Raw genomic sequence first — 20,369 nt, forward strand, 5'->3', positions numbered from 1 at the left:
TTTTTAATGTAACATGTGTTATATGCATATAAAATATTTTTCCTACCTCCAGATAGTATTGCCAATTATAACTTTAGATTATAAAATCCCTTAAAGGAGTTCTATTCTAATTGGCTTGAAAGTAAAAACTTGTTCATATTAATTAAATATTCCTAAGATTTCCAGAAATTAAGGAAATTAAACTTCCACTTTCGAAAGTATTTTTTATAGAAACTAAAGCAAGTATTTTAAGAATCCAAGGTAACAAACATTTAAGTAAATCTTTGGCAAATGAGACCAGTTCAATATTGTTGTTTTAATAAAAAAGCTATGTCTTCTGAGTTATCGACATGAAATTAAGATAAGCATACATTTTTATTCAACCTGGCTATGTTCTTTCTAAATTTTTACAGGTTTACTGAGAGAATAAACTAGCATTATATCTACATTTGTATTTAGCCAAGTTGAATCACTATTCTGACGAACATTTTAGTAGTAACTATGTTTTGTAATAAGCCAACTTGAAGATAGTTTCCAAAATCTTTTAGTTACTTAAAACCTAAGAACTGGGGTGCCTATGTGGCTCAGTCAGTTAACTGTCTGCCTTTAGCTCAGGTCATGATCCCAGACCCTGGGACCGAGCCCCACATCAGGCTCCCTGTTCACTGGGGAGCCTGCTTCTCCCTCTCCCTCTCCCTCTGCCTCTCCCCTCCACTTGTGCATGCTCTCTCAAATAAATAAAATCTTTAAAAAAAAAAAAAGCCTAAGAATTATGGTAAATTAATTCATGGATATTTATTAAATACCAAAGTCATTTCTAATTAAGACATAACAATAAAGCATAAGCATTTCAAGTTTATACAGTTTTTTTCCTCTTACTTTTATGGTACCAACCAGCTATACATATTTGAGTTTATTTGTAGGCATATTCATTTTTTGCCATATTGAGAAGTGTACAGCTATAAAAAGTTGTAAGAGGTATATTCATAAGCTCTGTCAGTCTACGGGAAAATGATGGTGCATGACAGTTCACAGTTATGCAATTCCATTTTCTCTGTAAAATAGCAGTAATTTATATGTCATAATTTTATATTTAAATGAGACTCTACTAGGAGAATGATGACAGAAAAGAACAACTCTGTATAGGGGTATGCAGAATGTGTTTTTATTAAGAAAAAGAAAATCATCCCAAAGTAAAATGGCTATTGCTTCAGAATAGAAAGAGCAAGATGCAGGACAAAACCTGAATGGATATAAAACATTATAAAAAGTTTATGAAAAAAATTTTTTTGTTGTGGTCAAAGCTAAGAGCTGATGCATTTATTTTGTGACAGTTTTGAAAAGTGCTATAGTATCAAATATTGTTACTTGCACAAAACAAAAATTCGATCTTCTATTAAAATGACAGAACTTCCTTGAGTCATTGGTCTGCTCTTAATATTAAGAGGTTATAAGGGGCACCTGGGTGGTGCAGTCAGTTAAGTGTCCGCTCCTGGTTTTGGCTCAGTTCATGATCTCAGGGTTTTGAGATGGAGTCTCACACCAGGCTCCATGTGGAGTCTGCTTGAGATTCTCTCTCCCTCTTCCACTTGTGCTCTCTCTAAAATAAATAAATAAATCTTAAATGAGTAAAGGTTATAAAAAGTTTTTCTTTGCCTTCTGAGTAATCTCCCTAAAAGGCAAAAACTCTGTGTCTTATCAGAATTTCCTATGCTTGGGGGCGCCTGGGTAGCGCAGTCGTTAAAGCGTCTGCCTTCGGCTCACAGCGTGATCCCAGCGTACCTGGATCGAGTCCCACATCAGGCTCCTCCGCTATGAGCCTGCTTCTTCCTCTCCCACTCCCCCTGCTGTGTTCCCTCTCTCGCTGGCTGTCTCTCTGTCACATAAATAAATAAAAAATCTTAAAATAAAAAAAAAAAAGAATTTCCTATGCTCGAAATTGACTTTATCATAGCTTGATTATTTAAAAAAAAAAAAGTCTTCTCACTTTTGAAAGAGCAATGGTTCATCGTGTGCCTTCCTATGTTTACTTTAAATAAAATTTTTTGACGCTTTGGTAAAATAGGTAGTCAAGTACTTCTTCTCACTGACCCATGATCCTATTTAACCAAATGTTCAAATCTCTAAATCTCCTTACAACTTCTGACATTCTGCCTTTTCAAAATCAAATCCTAAATGATATATTTTGCCCCTATGATTATCTCTGAAATTTCCCAAAGGGTTCCTCGGAATTCAAAAAGAATTTCTTCTTTCACCTTATAAAGAGAGGTATTAAAAATAATTAGATTGGGGTGCCTGGGTGGCTCAATTGGTTAAACGTCTGCCTTCAGCTCAGGTCATGATCCCAGGGTCCTGAGACTGAACCCCGCATGGGGCTCCCTGTTCAATGGGGAGTCTGCTTCTCCCTCTCCCCCCACTTGTGCTCTCTCTCAAATAAATAAATAAAATCTTTAAAAATAATAATAATAATAATTAGGTTTACTTGATCAATGTTATGATTTGCATGGAAAGCACTGTCAAAATCAGAAGTGATGCTTACCCTCCCTAGGTTAAATCTATATGAATAAAATATTATTATCTCAGAAGTTACATGAAATCTAGATATTGATCAATACTCTCACCATCCATGATATGTTTCTATTTATCAGGAGTCCTGGGGCTGCTTTGCCTAATATTAGATAACAATATTGTTGTATCATCAGTGAAAATTTCAGTTATGTGTATTTTTTTATGTTAACTTGGTCATATACAGTATATCTCAATACACTATATTCTTTCTCAATCAGAATTCTCATCACTTACTTATGGAATTTTATCATACAAATGTTTAGGACTTATTCCAGACTTACTAAAATTTTTTACTTAATAATCTTGATATATTCTTTTTGTTGTTTTTGGTTCCCTTCCCACCCTGTTCCACCACCACCCCTTCCTAATCTTGATATATTCTTGATGTGCTCTAACTGTATGTTTGATGGAACATGTGGCTCAGGATTATTATATATTTTATACACATAAATTAGATGTAATATCCACTCTTCTTTAAAATAAGGTTAATTATTATGCTTATAGATATTTTATCTAAAACTTTTTTGAATTGACCAGACTTTGGTTTGCATGCCACAAAATAACCAAATTTCCTCATCATTTGCATTATATTTTATAACAAACTCTCATCAGATCTTCCACTTTTAAAATAATCAGTAGTGGGGCACCTGGCTGGCTCAGTTTTAAAGCAGGTGACTCTTGATCTTAGGGTCATGAGTTTGATCCCCACACTGGGCATGGAAATTACTTCATTTAAAAATTAATTAATTGGGGCGCCTGGGTGGCTCAGTTGTCAATCCTCTGCCTTCGGCTCAGGGCATGATCCCAGGGTTCTGGGATCGAGCCCCACATTGGGCTCCCTGCTCCACTGGGAGCCTGCTTCTTCCTCTCCCAACCCCCCCCTCCCCGCGTGTGTTCCCTCTCTCACTGGCTGTCTCTCTCTCTCTGTCAAATAAATACATAAAAATCTTAAAAAAAATAAATTAAAATAAAATAAAAATTAATTAATTAACCAATTAATTTACATCAAGAGTAAGTTAATCACCACCATTTTAAGTCTTTTGTCATCTACAGATAAGTTTTTTTTTTTTTATTCTGATGCTTCTCTGAAAGTGCTTGCAAATCAGCTATAAGCTACAGTGCTCATCTTCAACAAAAAAAGGACTGCTGAAAAAGGACTATACCGGTACTCTTGGGCTTCCCATGGCATCACTTAAAGAACTTTGAGACTATACCAGTGAACTAAGTCAGGATTTCCAAGAAGCTAATGGAGAAGCAGATAGATTTGTAAGACTACTAACCCAAGATCTAGCAGAATGAGAATTAACAGGACAGAATAAACTGATGAAGGATGATTACAAGTTTTATTTAAGATAATGTGATGCTTTGATGTTCCATTTTCTGGATATAAAGAACACTTTTCTTTTTTCTTTTACATTATCTGTAACTTGTTAATGATTTAAAGCATACTATGCTTTTGTAAACAGAAATAAAACATTTTTTTCTCCCTGCCTGACTCTTCCATCATTCAAAAACTTTTACTGTGTATTCTTATTTTCACAGCAATATAAGTATTTGCACAGGTTCAATAAGAGTCTGTCCCTTAGGTGGAAACATTGGTTATGCAACCGAGGCTTTGACTGGAATGCCATATTTGAAAGCAGTGCTCATTTAATTAAATATGACCAGACAGTTTTAAGGAGCTATGGCTGACTTCATGAAGCCAGCGCTCACAGTTCTCTTAGGAAAACTAGACTGGTACTGGCCAGGAGTTCCCAGCCTCACAGGTGAAGTAAGCAAGATCACTTCCAGGCAGGCCCAGGAACTCTAGGATATGTCTGAGAACTTCAAGAATTCACCAGAATCTATAGGTACTACAAGTGAAACCTGATAATGAATTCTTGACTTTACTTCCTTGGCTTCAAGAGGTTTTTTTAAAAGTGAAATCCAGGGGCACCTGGGAGGTGCAGTCAGTTAAGCATCCAACTCTTGGTTTTGGCTTAGGTTGTGATGTCAGGGTCATGAGATCAAGCACTGTGTGGGCTCCTTGCTCAGTATGAAGTCTGCTTGGGTTTCTCTCAAGGAAGGAGGGGAACTCTTTTTCTTTCTCAAATAAATAAATAAACCTTTAAAAAAAATGTGAAATCCAAAATAAACTATTGAGACTACACCAAAATAAAGTGCTTTTGCACAGCAAAGGAAACATCAACAAAACAAAAAGGCGACCTACTGAATGGGAGAAGATATTTGCAAATCATTTATCTGATGAGGGATTAATATCCAAAATATATAACAAACTTATACAATTCAATACCAAAAAAAAATTTTGATTTAAAAATGAGCAGAGGACCTGAAGAGACATTTTTCCAAAGAAGACATACGGATGGCCAAGAGACACATGAAACAATGCTCAACATCATTAATCACCAGAGAAATGCAAATCAAAACCACAATGAGGTATCACCTCGTACCAGTCAAAATGATTAGTATTAAAAAGACAAGAAACAACAAGTGTTGGCAAAGATGTGGGAAAAAAAGAACATCATGCACTATTTGTGGCAATGTAAACTGGTGCAACCATTGTGGAAAATAGCGTGGAGGTTCCCCAAAAAATTAAAAATAAAAATACCATATGATCCAGTAATTTCACTGCTGGGTATTTACCCAAAGAAAACAAAAGCATTAATGCGAAAAGATATATGCACCCTTATGTTTACTGCAGCATAATTTACAATAGCCAAAATATGGAAGCAACCCAAGGAACCCTCAATGGATGAAGATGTGGCATGCATGCACGCACGCACACACACACACACAAAATGGACTATTACTCTACCATAAAAAAGAATGAAATCTTGCTATCTTTGACAACATAGATGGACCTAGAGGGTATTACGCTAAATGAAAGAAGTCAGGCAAAGACACATACCGTATGATTTTACTTATATGTGGAATCTAAAAAATAAATTTAAAAAACCAGACTATTAAATACAAAGAACAAGTTGGTGGTTGCCAAAGGGAAGGTGGGTGAGGGGACGGGAAAAAATGAAGGAGATTAAAAGATACAAACTCCCACTTATAAAATAAATAAGTCACAGAGGTGATAAAAGTACAGCACAGGGAAAATAGCCAATAATATTGTAGTAACACTGTACAGTGACAGAGGATGACTACATTTATCATGACAGAATTGTCAAATCACTATTTGGTGTACACCTGAAACTAAGATAACATGGCATGTCAATTATACTTCAATAATAAATAATTTTTTCAAGTCCAATCCAAGATTCCTTATAAAAATATTCAGCAAGGCAACTCACAAAGCCTATACCTACATAAATAATCGGGTCATATCTAATGATAACAACTTCACAATGACTCTTATTCTACCCTGTTAGGGACTGAATGTTTGTGTTCCCCAAAATTCTTATGTTGAAACCCTACCCCCACTATGTGACAGTATTAGGAGGTAAGGCCTTTGGGGAGTAATTAGCCCTCCTTACAATGAGGTCATGAGGGTGGGAAAAAAGGAGGGGTGGGAAGGGCACCTAGGTGGCTCAGTCCTTAAGCATCTGCCTTCGGCTCAGGGCGTGATCCTAGCGTTATGGGATCGAGCCCCACATCAGGCTCCCTGCTTTACTGGGAGCCTGCTTCTTCCTCTCCCACTCCCCCTGCTTGTGTTAGCTCTCTCGCTATGTCTCTCTCTGTCAAATAAATAAATAACACCTTAAAAAAAGGGGGGGGGTGGGAGCATGATGGTAGAGTCCTCACAAATGGGATTAGTACCCTTTTAAGAGCCAAGAGCTTATTTCCTCTCTCTTGCTATCCACCCTGTGAGGATACAGAGAGAGGTCAGTAGTCTGCCACCCAGAGAGGATCCTCACCAGAAACTGTCTATGCTGGCACCTTCATCTTGGGCTTCCAGCCTCCAGAACTGTGAGAAATAAATTTCTGTTGTTTATAAGCCATCCAGTCTATACTATTTTTGTTATAGCAAAAAGCTGTAAGCCTCAACTGACGAAAACATACCCCTAACAGTGAAAAATTTTGTTTTAAACAAAACTTGTGACCAAGTGCTCACGATCGTTCATTACTTATCCACTGATGTGGCTTGACCAAACTTAGTAAGACTCTTCTCGTTTCCCACAAGCCCCTAAACTTTGGCTTGCCCTAAGTTTAAGCAGGTAGATGCAGAACTTCCTCCCTTAACAGGTCATTCCAAGTATCAGCTGACCACAGGGGGAAAACATGATCATGTAATCTGCTTACCCCGACCCTCTTGACTCACCCCCGTACAAAGTTCCTGCTAGCCCTGCTTAGCCTTCTCTATAAAAGTTTGTGTTTGATTTTGAGATACTTGCAGATCTTTCAGTCAGAGCATTCTCCCTATTTTAATAATCATTTTGAATAGTCTCTCCTTATCTAAATCCAGACTGGTTTTTATTTAACAGTATTATGACAAACCACCTATTTGCAAACTCCAAAGCAACACTGACATTTATTTTCCTCTATTAAAAATGACTGGTATCATTTCCAAAACTGTAATAAGGCCCAGGTAAAATTAGGTACATACAGAAAGCACTGCATGTGAAATTACTGTCTAGAGTACCAGCAACCTAGCCTTCAGTTAGTCATTCACCTTTCTACTTTATAAAATGAAAAATTTGACCAGGTAATTGTTAATACCCCTTCTATCCTATTAATCTAATATGAATTTGGTAAAAAAAAGTTTAACTGAGACAGTGTTCTATGTAGTCAATACACAGAAATGAAGTGCTGCTGAACTGAGTCCTTCTCCAGCAGAAAAACAAGATTTTTTTCATGTCTATTTCTATAACTTCAAAAAGAGATTTCGGAAATAATTTCTGAAGATAAAGATACCAATGATCAAACCCACAGTCATTCGAAAGTGCTTCATATATCCACACAATGGAGTATTATTCAGCCATAAAAAAGAAGGACGTATTGATATGTGCTATAAACATGAACCTTGAAAACATTATGCTAAGTGAAAGCCATATACAAATGGCCACATATTGTATGATTTCATTTATATGAAATGTTCAGAACAGGCAAATCCATAGAGACAGCAAAGTAGACTAGTCGTTACCAAAGCCTGGGGGAAGGGGAAATGAAAAGTGACTGCTAAGGGGTACAGGATTTCTTTTTGGGGTGATGAAAATGTTCTGGAATTAGACTGTAGTGATGGCTGTACAACCCTGTGAATATACTAAAACCCACTGAACTGGACACTTTAAAACAGAGAACTTTATGGTATGTGAATTATATCTGTTTTTCTAAAAAACTGGGTTAAAAAAGTACTTGAGCGTGCTAATTATATTACCAATGCAACAGTTACATCCTAAAACCAGAAAACACATTACATAATCCACATTTCAAATTCAGTCTCAGATATAAACACACTGATTTATTTCTGATTAGTTTTCTCTATCTCATCTGTGCTAAAAAAAAAAAAATTATAGTAGCTACAAATTTATACCATGTCTAATAAACAATTTGAGACAAAACACAAAATGAAGCTCCAAACAGACCGTATAAATGTCAAAAAAATTCACATCTTCTAATATTGCTTTAAATGTAAAATTTAGAATATTTAATATATGCAAAGCTCTGGTTCATGATGGTATATAAAGGGGAAAAAATCTACTCTTGAAACACTTTATATCTAACAAAGAGCTGTTGTCTTCACTGGCATAAATCATGAAACTAACAAATAAAGACCATATAACAGTGTAGCTAAGAGCTCATGTTAATGAAGTTCAGATGTAGCTTTCTCAGACTTGCAAAATACAGAATCTTTAAATTGGATACATGGATAGATACACTTAAATTACACCTCCCAATAAAGCTGGCCAACAATGAGAAAGACTCTCATACCTATATCCTGTACTTGATGGGATTTTGGTCTAAGTGATAAAGTGATGACTAACCAAGGCCATCAGAGAAAAATGGCTTCCTGGCCAAACAAACATAATTTGATAAAGGTACAGTTTTCCATTATCTGAATGACTACTTTCTTGAAAAACAGGACTGCTGCAAATCATATTCACCTCTGCACTTTTATTTTTACTGAGAATGTAATCAGTAACTTTAGGCCTAATGTCAATTTATAACTTAAAAATTCACTTAATAAATTTTTTTGCCAAAAACTATGATTTCACTTTGCATCCCCAATCTCCCGGCCCTTCCAAGCAAGATATCACAGAAATAAAAATTAGGAAGTTATGGGGCACCTGGGTGGCTCAGTCGTGTAAGTGTCTGCCTTCAGCTCAGGACATGATCCCAGGGTCCTGGAACCAAATCCCATGGCAGGCTCCCAGCTCAGCGGGGAGCATACTTCTCCCTCTCTCCCTCTGCTCCCCGTGTGCGTGCTCTCTCTCTCTCTCAAATAAATAAAATCTTTTATAAAAAAAAAATTAGCAAGTTACATTACAGCTAAGAGGATCATAGCACTGAAGTACCAATAATTTTCACCAAATAGAGCCCAGGCACATTTTAATATTTTCCTGTCTCACATCTGAATGTCCTGAACTGTTTGTGAGGATAGTCACTGCCACAAGTAACACAAGTTTGAGAAACCAAGCATGTGCTAATAATATCAAATGACACTATTTTCCTTGTATTTATGATGAATTATATTTTAAATTAGTAATTTCAAGGGCAAATATCCAAATCTTAGGTTATCTGATCTACATATTTGACTTTATTTCAAAGTTATTCACATGGAGGTGTTCTATTCATTAAGACAGCTCATTTTACAGAATATACATAAAAACTCTCATACAAAGAGTTAAACATGCAATGCAGGAATTCAGTATAACTTTTTTTTTAAAGATTTTATTTATTTATGTGACCGAGACAGCCAGTGAGAGAGGGAACACAGCAGGGGAGAGGGAGAGGAAGAAGCAGGCTCCCAGCCTAGGAGCCCGATGTGGGATTCGATCCCGGAACGCCGGCATCACGCCCTGAGCCGAAGGCAGACGCTTAACGACTGCGCTACCCAGGCGCCCCATCATTTTTTTTAAAGATTTTATTTATTTATTTGACAGAGATAGAGAGATAGAGACAGCCAGCGAGAGAGGGAACACAAGCAGGGGGAGTGGGAGAGGAAGAAGCGGGCTTCCAGCAGAGGAGCCTGATGTGGGGCTTGATCCCAGAACGCCGGGATCAGGCCCTGAGCCGAAGGTAGACGCTTAACGCTTAACGACTGCACCACCCAGGCACCCCCGGGGAATTCAGTATAACATTTACCCATCCTGCAGGGAAAAGTCTATCAACTGAATAATTTTAACTGTTGTAATGAAATAATACAATAAAAATTTTTCTCAATTAAACAATGTTTTGAGAAAATTATTTTGCCCACACTTAACTCTTAAGTATCACAATCAACTGTACTATTTATCCTCTAGCTTATTTATAATACTCACCTAAAACAGTGTTAAGGCTGCAATCCTTTAAGGTAAAATAAATTTTATATAGTAGCCATTTTAGTTATATAAAATAAAACAATATATCAGAAGTGGGGTGCCTAGCTGGCTCAGATGATGGAGCATGTGACTCTTGATCTCTGGATCGTGAGTCTGAGCCCCACGTTGGGGGTAAAGATTACCTTTAAAAAACAAAAACTTAAAAAAATATATCAGAAGTGAAAGTATTTCGTGGAGCTTTCACTTTGGTTGCAGAAGAGTCAAAAAAGTTCAAAAACCACTGGCCTAAAACTATTGACTCCCTATAACAGTGCTTGACACTTAAATGTTTTACTAATCTTTCCTGAGCATTAATATTTCTTTTAACTTAGCCATCTTACTATCAGCAGCCATTTATTCAGGGTCTACTACTGACTATACACTATACTCTCCCTTTGCAAATATTATCTCCCATCAGTTCTCATAAAAATCCTGTAAGGTATTATCCCTATATAACAGAAGAGGACACTAAAGCTAAGTAATTTGTCCAAGATTACATAATGTAATAGAAGATCTGAACTTGGTTTATCAATAAAGCCCATACCTTCCTGTTATAGTGCCCCACTTTATAATCTTCCTTGAATATAAACTTGTAATGAAACTTCCATGATGAGATTGAATCTTCTCAAGAAAATTTACCCATGACCGAAACAGGTTACTGTGTTACTTGTTTTTCCGAAATGTTTAAATTTTAAGCTCACATTTATATACCCTCCACACAATCTTCTTTGATACTCAAAAAAGACAGTTATTTCTGATAGCTAAAGCACACATACCCTCCACACATCTTTGATATTCAAAAAAGACAGTCATTTCTGGGGCGCCTGGGTGGCACAGCGGTTAAGCGTCTGCCTTCGGCTCAGGGCGTGATCCCAGCGTTATGGGATGGAGCCCCCCCTCAGGCTCCTCCATCAGGCTCCTCCGCCATGAGCCTGCTTCTTCCTCTCCACTCCCCCTGCTTGTGTTCCCTCTCTCGCTGGCTGTCTCTATCCCTGTCGAATAAATAAATAAAATCTTTAAAAAAAAAAGAAAAGACAGTCATTTCTCATAGCCAAAGCACATACAACTGTATGGAAGAATACTTCAGTTCAGCAAATGGAAAAACCTCCAATTAAAGCAAAACAAAAAAGTCTCTGAGAAACCAAACCATGGGAAATTAGTTAGGCCTCATGATAACAATGAGCTGAAACCTTACACATAACAACCAAATTATTCCCTAGCCAAACGAGCAAACCTAAAGCTAAGTAAGTAAGTAGGAATGAAAGTAGCAAATTCAACTGCGTGAAATTATCATCAAACACCAATCCCACTAATCAACCTCATGCTCAACGGGTCATTCAGTCCAGTTCTCCCCAAGCGTGTTGCTTGGATCAAAGGTTTAGCAGAATGTTAAAAGGATTTATGGAAAAAATACCAAGTTTGGGAAACGGTGAGTTAAACAAAATTAAAATTGGTCTACTTCACGTTCTCTCAGAGCCCTTAACATGTTAATGTGAATTATGCATCTTCAAAGGGATTCTTCATCCTCACGCAAATAAGGTGTACAGAGATTAAGTGACTTATCCAAGGTCACAGCACAGATAGCTAATGGCAAACTCAGAATCAGAATCTAATTTTCCTGATTCCCACTTCAAAATTCATTCTACCTCCTAGAGATTCTATTTGATATTAAAGAAAAAGCCTTTCCAAAGACCACTTCTACAAAACATAAGATGGAAAACACTAGTGGCTTGTCTGTACAGTACTTTCCACCATCCCACCAAAACTAATATACTTTTTTGAAAACTAGCAAAAAATGTTTATGAAACAACAAAACCTCCTCAAGCTGGACAAAGTATTTGCAGATTATACACATAATCGTACGCCAAAATTCATATTCTTATAAAAATATTTCCTCTAGAAAATCAGAGATATAATCTTTTCTAATCAGTACCTGGATGGAACTAAAAGAATAGTAAGGAAGACAACCCAGATTGTTAGGGACATGCCTATTTTGCTCACCACTATAATATCAAAGCTTGATATACAATAGGTATTCCAAACATATTTGCTAAAAGAATGAACAATAAATCCCTACCATTAATAAATTCCTACCAATAAATCCCTAGTATCCCTCTACCATTAATGAGCTGTAGGAGCTTGATCAAATCATAATCTCTCTGAATCTGAATATCCCCACTTGCAAATGAAGCTGTTAGACCAGAATGATCAAGATCTCTTCTACCTGTTAGAATTTGTAAATCTTATACAAATTAAATATCAAATTCCTAGCATTTGAAAATATGTCCACAATAAAAAATTACAACAAAAATAACATTAGCAAATCACTGATATTCATCATTTCATTTAATATGCCCGTTAAACATGCAAATCAGATCAATATTACTACCTACATTTTACAGGTAAAGAAACTGAGGCCCAGAGAAACTGACTAGACCAGAATCACAAAGCTATTAAGTAGAGAAGCACAAACTTTGAACCCAAGATTTTAGTGTCAAAATGCCCAAATCTTTCCATTACACTTTGTCCTCCCATGGTAGGGATAGGGATGCAGCCCAGATGATGACAGCATTATTCCTTGGCCTTCAGATATTGATTTAATAGCACTACAGGACAAAAGGTCTTCCAAAGCCTCTCATCACCCCATCATCCCAATGTTAACTTCTCAATGTTAACAACAACTCTGTGGGAAAAAAAAATTATTTTAATGGAACAAATTAATCACATTTTTCTCTTTAAGGGTCCAAGATTAACTACTGCCACTATTATAACAGAGAATGACATTATCGAGGAATGAAAAGAACCTAAAATATGAATAAAAATCTTTCACATCAAAATACCATTTTAGTTCAAATAATATGTACTCAGTCAGGTACTGTTAAATTCAAAGACCACCTTAAACCATTAGTATGCTACATTTAAAATGAGAGGTCTACTTATGCAAACTTTGCTATGAAAGATGAGGCAGTTTAAACTATTAACTCTTTAAGTCTTGTTACATAACACCATACTTCAAATTAATACTTCAAGTGCAACTTTTCGAAACTCCAGGAAGGAACAAACCCAACTCTAGGCTCAAATTTGGTGTTAAAATAAACAAATGGCATTTACATCACACTCTTACCCTTCAAGAAACACAACTGGGAAACCAGAAGTATCCCAGGTTATGGACTTAGATTTCCCCAAGACTTTAACCTATCAGCTGACTCTCATATTTAACTCTACTTTCTATCTAAAAAATGGACATATTCTTATGTCAAATACGTTCCTCACAGCTATCGCAAAAAACCCTTTCAACAAAGAATATACTATAATGAAATAAACATACACTTATTAAACCTCTCAAAGACACAACACTGCATTAAATTCTCTGCCAAGAAAATTAAGTGAGCACTATCTTTAAGGGGTTACATATGAAAATAGTTTGGAATATGCTTACAGTGAGTCATAATTATTAAGCATAAGTAGATATAACATGCAAACGTAATAATCCTACAGAAGAGTAACTAAAGAAAAAAAATTCCTCCTCCTCCAGAAAAAAAAAAAGTCAATCACATTCATCCAAAACAAATATACACACACAGAAATGGCATATTGGGCTCATTGTGCAAGATCCTGAGTTACTATTGTGCCCTTTAAACTTTAGCAGGTTTTGGAAGCTTAACAAAAGTTTAGCTTGTTAAATTAAGAGTTAAAAATCTCCATAGACTCAAGAGGTCTTATACCTGAAAAGAATTTACCATGAACACAAACGAGAATTTTAACAAAACCAAAGCCAGAAAGCCACTGCAATCAATTCATACTTAAACTCCTCTGCTGGTAAATGCTCAAAAGCACCAGATTCATCACCACTTCAAAACTGGTAAGTTTGAGAAGAGCTGCTGAAATCTTGCGGGCCAATCAAAAACCTTAGTGAACTGTCACAAAATAAAAGTCACAGCCTATGTGACAGCTTTACAGGCCAATTCAAAAAACCACAGGGCCATCGAATATATGCGATTCTCCGAGTAAATTATCTAGGATAGCCCATGTTATTTACCAAAGTGCAAGCAGTCCCCAGGGGAGCGCAGCAAATGATAACTTAGGTCCCAGGACAGGCTCCTCTTCACACAGGGATGACTTTCCTACTTACTGCCAACTGTACACTTGCATGCTCCGAAAATAGGGGCAAGTCCTGAATACCAGGGGTTACAAGGGCAACGTTTCTATTTTATTATGGGCTCAAGCTCAGAAGAATCCCAATGCTGAAACTCTCGACCTATAACCTCGGAGTCACTTTCCAACTGTGTTCTCACCCAGGATCATTATATCCCAACGGAAGCCAATGATTAGTAGTAACAAGGCCTGGAAAAATAGTAAGAAAGCTCGAAAAGTTCACGTAAGAGACACGGAAAAGGTGGGGGCTTCAAGAGAGGAGACCAACCTTAAAGCATCTTGGGCTCAAACATTTAAAAAAACAAAATACATACAAAGACCCTTCACCCAGAGGACTCCTGGCAAAAACAGACACAAGGACCCTCAGTCATTGAGACAGAATGAGGCTCCAGGGGTTCACCCAGACAAGCAGCCCGGATTGAGGCTCCGATTTGTCCAGGGAAGGTCCGGAACCCTGGGAAGGGGTCTGCATTGTGGCCAGGCGGAGCGCACAGCCCCTTCTCCCGGGCCCCTCTCTCTCTCCTTCCCCACGACCAGGCCTCTCCTGGCTCCTCTTCCCCCTTCTCCTCCCTCCCTCCCCCTCCCCCCAGTCACACACAAAACAAGGCCACCTCCCCCCCAAATCCCACCAACTTTCGCGCCCCCCCTTCCCACCTCTCAGGAGCGCACAGAAACTGCAGGCCAGGAGGCTCCTCAGGACGGCCCCCATCTTCCCTTCTCGCGTTCTCTTCTCTCACCGGCGAGGGGCGGCCAGAAAAGGGGGAGGCAAGGAGCCGGGGCGGCCGCCGCAGCGGCAGGTCTGCACGCTCATGCTTCCCAGCTTTCCAGAGAGAGAAGAAAGAAAGGGGCACGTCAGGGCTCCGCGCGCGCCGCCGCCGCCGCCCTCTCTACCGCGCCGCTCTGCCGGGGGCTCGCGCGACACCAGCGTCTGCTTCCATCCCGCCGCCTCCTCCCCCGGCGCTCCGCTTCCCCCGCGCTGCTCCTCATTCAGCCTCTTCCTCTCACGCAGCGGCGCAGGGATACCACGGGCCCGCCGCCGCCGCCGCCGCCGCCACGGATCGCCGCGAAGGTCTCCCTGCGCGCGGGCGAGCCCCTCCCTCGGCGCCGCCTCCCGTGCAGCTACGAAAGAAAGTGGGGGACCGCGCGCACGGCCTCTGCTTGGAGACCCCGGGAGATCCGCCAGGAAAGCAGAGGCGAGCTGGAGGGAAAAGGCCTCCCGCCGGCGCATTCCTATGGGATTCTTTCCTGGGCCGGCCGCTGCGGCCCTCCCCGCGGAGGGCGTGAAGCGACGTCGAACAACATCGGCCCGGCGTGGTCGGGACTACTTTCTGCGGCTCGGCCCGGCCGCCGCCTGCTCCGCTCTTTGTGCGGTCGCCGCCGGCCGAGCCAGGTGGAGGTCCGGGCACCCGCTGGCTGACACCTGGGCCGGGGATGTGGGAGGCGGCGGGCGGCCGGCGGAGCTGCAGGCCGTGCGCGGGGAGCCGCGCGGGTGCCGACGCGGGGCGATGAGTTCAGTCTTCGGGCTTGGAAAGGGGCTTAAGCTTTTATCTTTCAGGGAAAATAAAGACGAATGCTGCCTACACCAGCTTTAAACGTGATACGGTGAAGGGTGTTCAAACGCCAACTCAAAGCAGAGATTTTCCTTTTCTCCTGGCTTTGCAGAATTAGACTGTCCCCAGAATGAGGTCCAACAAGGACTAAAGATTTTTAAACTGGCAGGTAAAATCCCAAGATAAATGCGTCAGCACCTAAGACAGAGCAAAGGGACAATTGGTAAGGACTGTGTTTTGGATTTTACAAGTTGCGATTGTAGATGTGTTTGGCATTTTTGATTAGCCCTCAGCTTGAGGAGGAAAAGATTCACCAGAATCTCCGAAGGAACTCCAGCCAGAGTTAACCCTAATGGAGCCGTCAGGTGCATTCTGTCCAGCTGTCACAGGCCCTTACCTGGAGCAGATGGGCGGGGATAGTGGAGCAACTCCCACAATGTTTCTAATACATCAGTCCCCCCTTATCTACAAGGGGGATGCCTCCAAGACCCCCAGTGGATGCCTGAAACCATGGGTAGTACCCAACCGCGTATATACTGTTTTTACCTAGGCATACATACTGAAGATGAAGTATAATTTATAAATTAGGCACAGTAAGAGATTAACAATAACAACGAAATAGAACAATTACAACAATATAATAGAAGTTATGTGACTGTGGTCTCTCAAACTATCTTATTGTACTGTACTCACACTTCTTGTGATGATGTGGAATGATGAAATGTCTCCATGAGAGATGAAGTAAGGTGAAATGATGCGGCTTTGTGAGTTAGCCTTATGCTACAATTGATCTTTTGACAACAGGAGAATCATCTCCTTCCCAACTGTGGTTGACCTCGGGTAAATGAAACCGCAGAAAGCAAAACCTCAGATAAGGGGGCACTACTGTACCTCAGTGACATTGGAGTTCACTAAGTGCTTGCACACACATCATCCCATTGGACGCTCAAAGCTAGCCTAGAGTGAGGCCGGTTTTGTTACTTATTATCCTCATTGCACAGAGGAGAAAAATGAGGGGTTCAATGACTTGCCAAGGCCACTCAAGTAGTGAATAGCAGGACTCGAACCCGGCCCAGGTTTTTCAACTTCAGATAATGCTTCTTCCAAGAAATGCGTGCTGAGCCAAGGTGATACATGTCTGTTAGCAGACAGAGGACAGAAATAGACAAGTCACTTCCTCCTAAATTCACCTGAGAAAGTCTAACCACCACTGATTTAAACCACCTTCTTCCAAGAACCCTCTCAAGACTGCAAATTTTGTGACACCTGGGTGGCTCAGACAGTTAAGCATCTGCCTTTGGCTCAGGTCATGATCTCAGAGTCCTGGGATTGAGTCCTGGGTTGGGTTCCCTGCTCCATGGGAGTCTGCTTCTCCCTCTCCTCCCCACTCATGCTCTCGCTTGCTATCTCTGTCTATCTCGCTCTCTCTCAAATAAACAAATAAAATCTTAAAAAAAAAAAAAAAGACTGCAAGTTTTGTCTTCTGGCCTCCTCAAAACAGATAACTGAGAACCAGGTTTTTCAGCAACAGCCTAGAAAATATTACTGTGAAGCTAGTGAGGCTGTGGAGACACCATGTTGTAATGGAGAAGAGAAGGCATGGACTGAGACGGTGAAGATCCAAACCCTACCACAGCTACAAGACGTGTAACTTTGGGCATGATATTTACATGCACTGCACCTCAGTTTTCTTGTTTGTAAAATGGGGATCATACCTCCTTAGGGCTTGTAGTAAGGATTTAATTAAATAATATGCATAAACTGCTCAATATATAATAGGTGCTCAATAAATGATCATATGCTTTCTTAACTTCTTCAAGGTGAACAGTGTCAAAATACCTTGGATCCTTGGAAAATAATGGAGGAGAGGGGGGAAAATCACATGCTCAAAATGCTTATTGCAGGATTATTTATAATTGGAGGTAGATCACTGTGAAGTTGATGAAAATTAACCTTTGGGACGTCTCACTTTCACAGGCCCCTTCCAAGCCCTGGGAGGGGCCCTAACAATGTGTTCATGATTTGCAAAAGTAAGATAGTTTTGTATTCTTTTTCTGAAAACATCTCTCAAAATTGCATAAATTTCAAGTCCCACAAAACCCGGATCTGTTTCTATTTATAATAGAAAACCGAGTACAACCTAATCTCTTTAGGCTGTCAACCTAAGTAGGGAAATGAAGTATTTTACATTGTTAAAAATGATAGTTTAGATGACTTTGCAACAGTATTGGAAAATGTTTACAGTTAAACTTAAAAACATGAGAAAGTGAATGTACATTTTAGTTACAGCTATGTAAAATATAAATATATATAAACATATATATTTTTTTAATTTACCACATATTTGAGCAAAGACCAAAAGTAAATAATAAATGTGTTGAAAGAGATATTCATGAGATTTACTTTACTTTTCTGTTCTTAAATTTCCATTAATATATTCTATATTTTTTCCAATTTTTTAAAAGTACGTAAGTGAAAATCTATGGCTTAAGGTTAAACCCTAGGCTGCACATTTTCACTAGCTAACAAATTTATTTTTGCATCTTTCAAGTGCCTATTAAAAATATTCAATACCAGTCACTGTGTTAAGTGCTGGGGGTGCAAAGATGATATTAATCATGGTCCTTACCCTCAAGAAGCTTACAACTTAGTTTGGAAACACTGCTTGATAAATAATTAAAATGTTAAAATTGCTATGGCGCAGGTGTTTAACGTATCAATAAGGAGCTCAAGGGTTCGTCTGCCTGAAGCATTTGTCTGCCCGCACAGTTTTAAAAAAGGAAAATAACCCTAGAGCTGAGGCTTGAAATTTAAGTCAGAGTTTGTCAGGCCAACAAGACTGACAAGGAATTCCAAGCAGAAGGGTAGCAGGTGCAAAGGCACTGAATTATTAGAGAGCTTGGCACGTTGGGGATTTGAAAGTAGATCCATATAGCTGAAGCATAGGGTGCTTTTAGAGAATGTCAGAAAATGAGGCAGACCATTATGTAGATATCGGATAATAAAGAGTTTTTTAAGTCATGCTAAGAAGTTGAGCTTTTAGCCTGTTCACAGTGTGGACGTCGAAGCATTTCTGTCATGGTAGAGAATGGATTTGCATGTTAAATAATTTTTCTGACCGCAGTCAGAGATAATAGAAGGGAGGCAAGGCAAAAAGTAGGAAGACCAAAGTGAAAATTATTTTTAGTTTGTGGAAGACATGGTCAGGACAGCAACCCTGGGGACTGAAAAGAGATCAATCACAGATTTGAGGAATATCGGGTGGAAACCGCAGGACTTGGTAACCTATCAGATGTGAATCGGGAGGGATAGAGAGAGGAAGGGTGAGAGAAGTAGTCTACAATGAAGTTCCTAGTTTCTAAGTTATGCACCCAGGTGAATGAGAGTCTCATTTACTAAGAAAAGAAATGCATAAATAAGGAGGATTTCAAAAGAGGTGATGATCAGTTAAACAATGGGTCTTTTATATTGGTCCTGTCTGTGAAACGTCCAGCTGCAGATAGCCAGTACACAGTTTTGATGTAGAAGTTTGGACTCAGGAGAGGAATGGAAAACAGAGCTGTTCGGTGATGATTGTGGAGCTTACACACCACACAATCCTGGAATGTACTGTAGAATATTGAAGAGTGATTGAAGAGTTATTACCACAGTTTTCTGGATGATGACAGTAAGACATCGGGAAGGGAAGGCATTTTCTAATTCAGGTGAAGGCAACTTTGGGTCACTTCACTGATGAGCTGAGGGTAGAGATTATAGCTGAAGCCATAACCTTACCTAAGGGGAGAATAGAGCATTTAGTGTGACTAGAAAAGTAAGCGAGAGCAGATTCATGTGAAATACAAGTGTCTAGGAACAAATGGAGGGAGAGAAGCTAGAGACAGAAACTGAAAGGAGACAGGAGGAAAACTGGTTGAAAGTGCTGTGGCGAAAGAAGGTGTGGTCATTAATGGCAAATATTGGGGTGCCTGGGTGGCTCAGGCGGTTGAGTGTCTGACTCTTGGTTTCAACTCAGGCCATGGTCTCAAGGTCATGGGCTCCAGCCCTGTGTTGGGCTCCGTGCTTAGGCGGAAATCTGCTGGAAACGATCTTCCTCTCCCTCTCGCTCCGCTCCTCCCCCTGCTCTCTCTCTCTCTCTTTCTCTGTGTGTCTCAAATAAATAAACAGAATATTTAAAAAAAATAATGGCAAATACAGGGTATGGTGGAGAAGTCTGCTATGAGAAGCACTGAAATGAGGTCACTGTGACTCATAACTTCCAAAAAGGTTACTGATGGTAGCTTACATTATGCCAACATTTTAAGGATGCAATCGAGGAGTAAAATATACATCCCTTTTGAACTAGCATCCCACCTCTTGAAATTTATCCACAGAAACAAAAGTTTATAGAGATATGTGTACATACATATTTACTATAACGTTGTAATAGAAAATGAACAAATAGGGGCGCCTGGGTGGCTCAGTCAGTTGATTTCAGCTCAGGTCATGATCTCAGGGTCACAGAATTGAGCCCTGTGTCAAGCTTCGTGCTCAGCAGGGAGTCTGCTTGAGATTCTCTCTCTCCCTCTCCCTCTGCCCCTCCCCCCTTGCTCTAAAATAAATAAATAAACCAAAAGAAAGAAAGAAAGAAAAGAAAGAAGGAAAGAAAGAAAGA

General features: G+C 39.5%; 1 protein-coding gene across 2 annotated transcripts in view; it reads right to left on the reverse strand.

Annotated features, from left to right (window-relative positions):
- Positions 1–15,161, reverse strand: part of LRP6 (LDL receptor related protein 6) — a 192,066-nt gene extending 176,905 nt beyond the window's left edge. Inside the window, exon 1 of one of the 2 annotated variants that reach the window (XM_087855642.1) lies at positions 14,823–15,161. In XM_087855642.1, coding sequence (XP_087711768.1) covers positions 14,823–14,877 — 55 coding nt within the window. In that variant the 5' untranslated portion in view covers positions 14,878–15,161. The remainder of the gene's footprint in view (positions 1–14,822) is intronic. The other variant, XM_045781475.2, reaches the window with a different exon arrangement.
- Positions 15,162–20,369: the final 5,208 nt, after the last annotated feature.

The sequence above is a fragment of the Ursus americanus genome, chromosome 25 (assembly GCF_024610735.1).
Source record: "Ursus americanus isolate L20-20 chromosome 25, mUrsAme1.1.p, whole genome shotgun sequence".
Taxonomy (NCBI): domain Eukaryota; kingdom Metazoa; phylum Chordata; class Mammalia; order Carnivora; family Ursidae; genus Ursus; species Ursus americanus.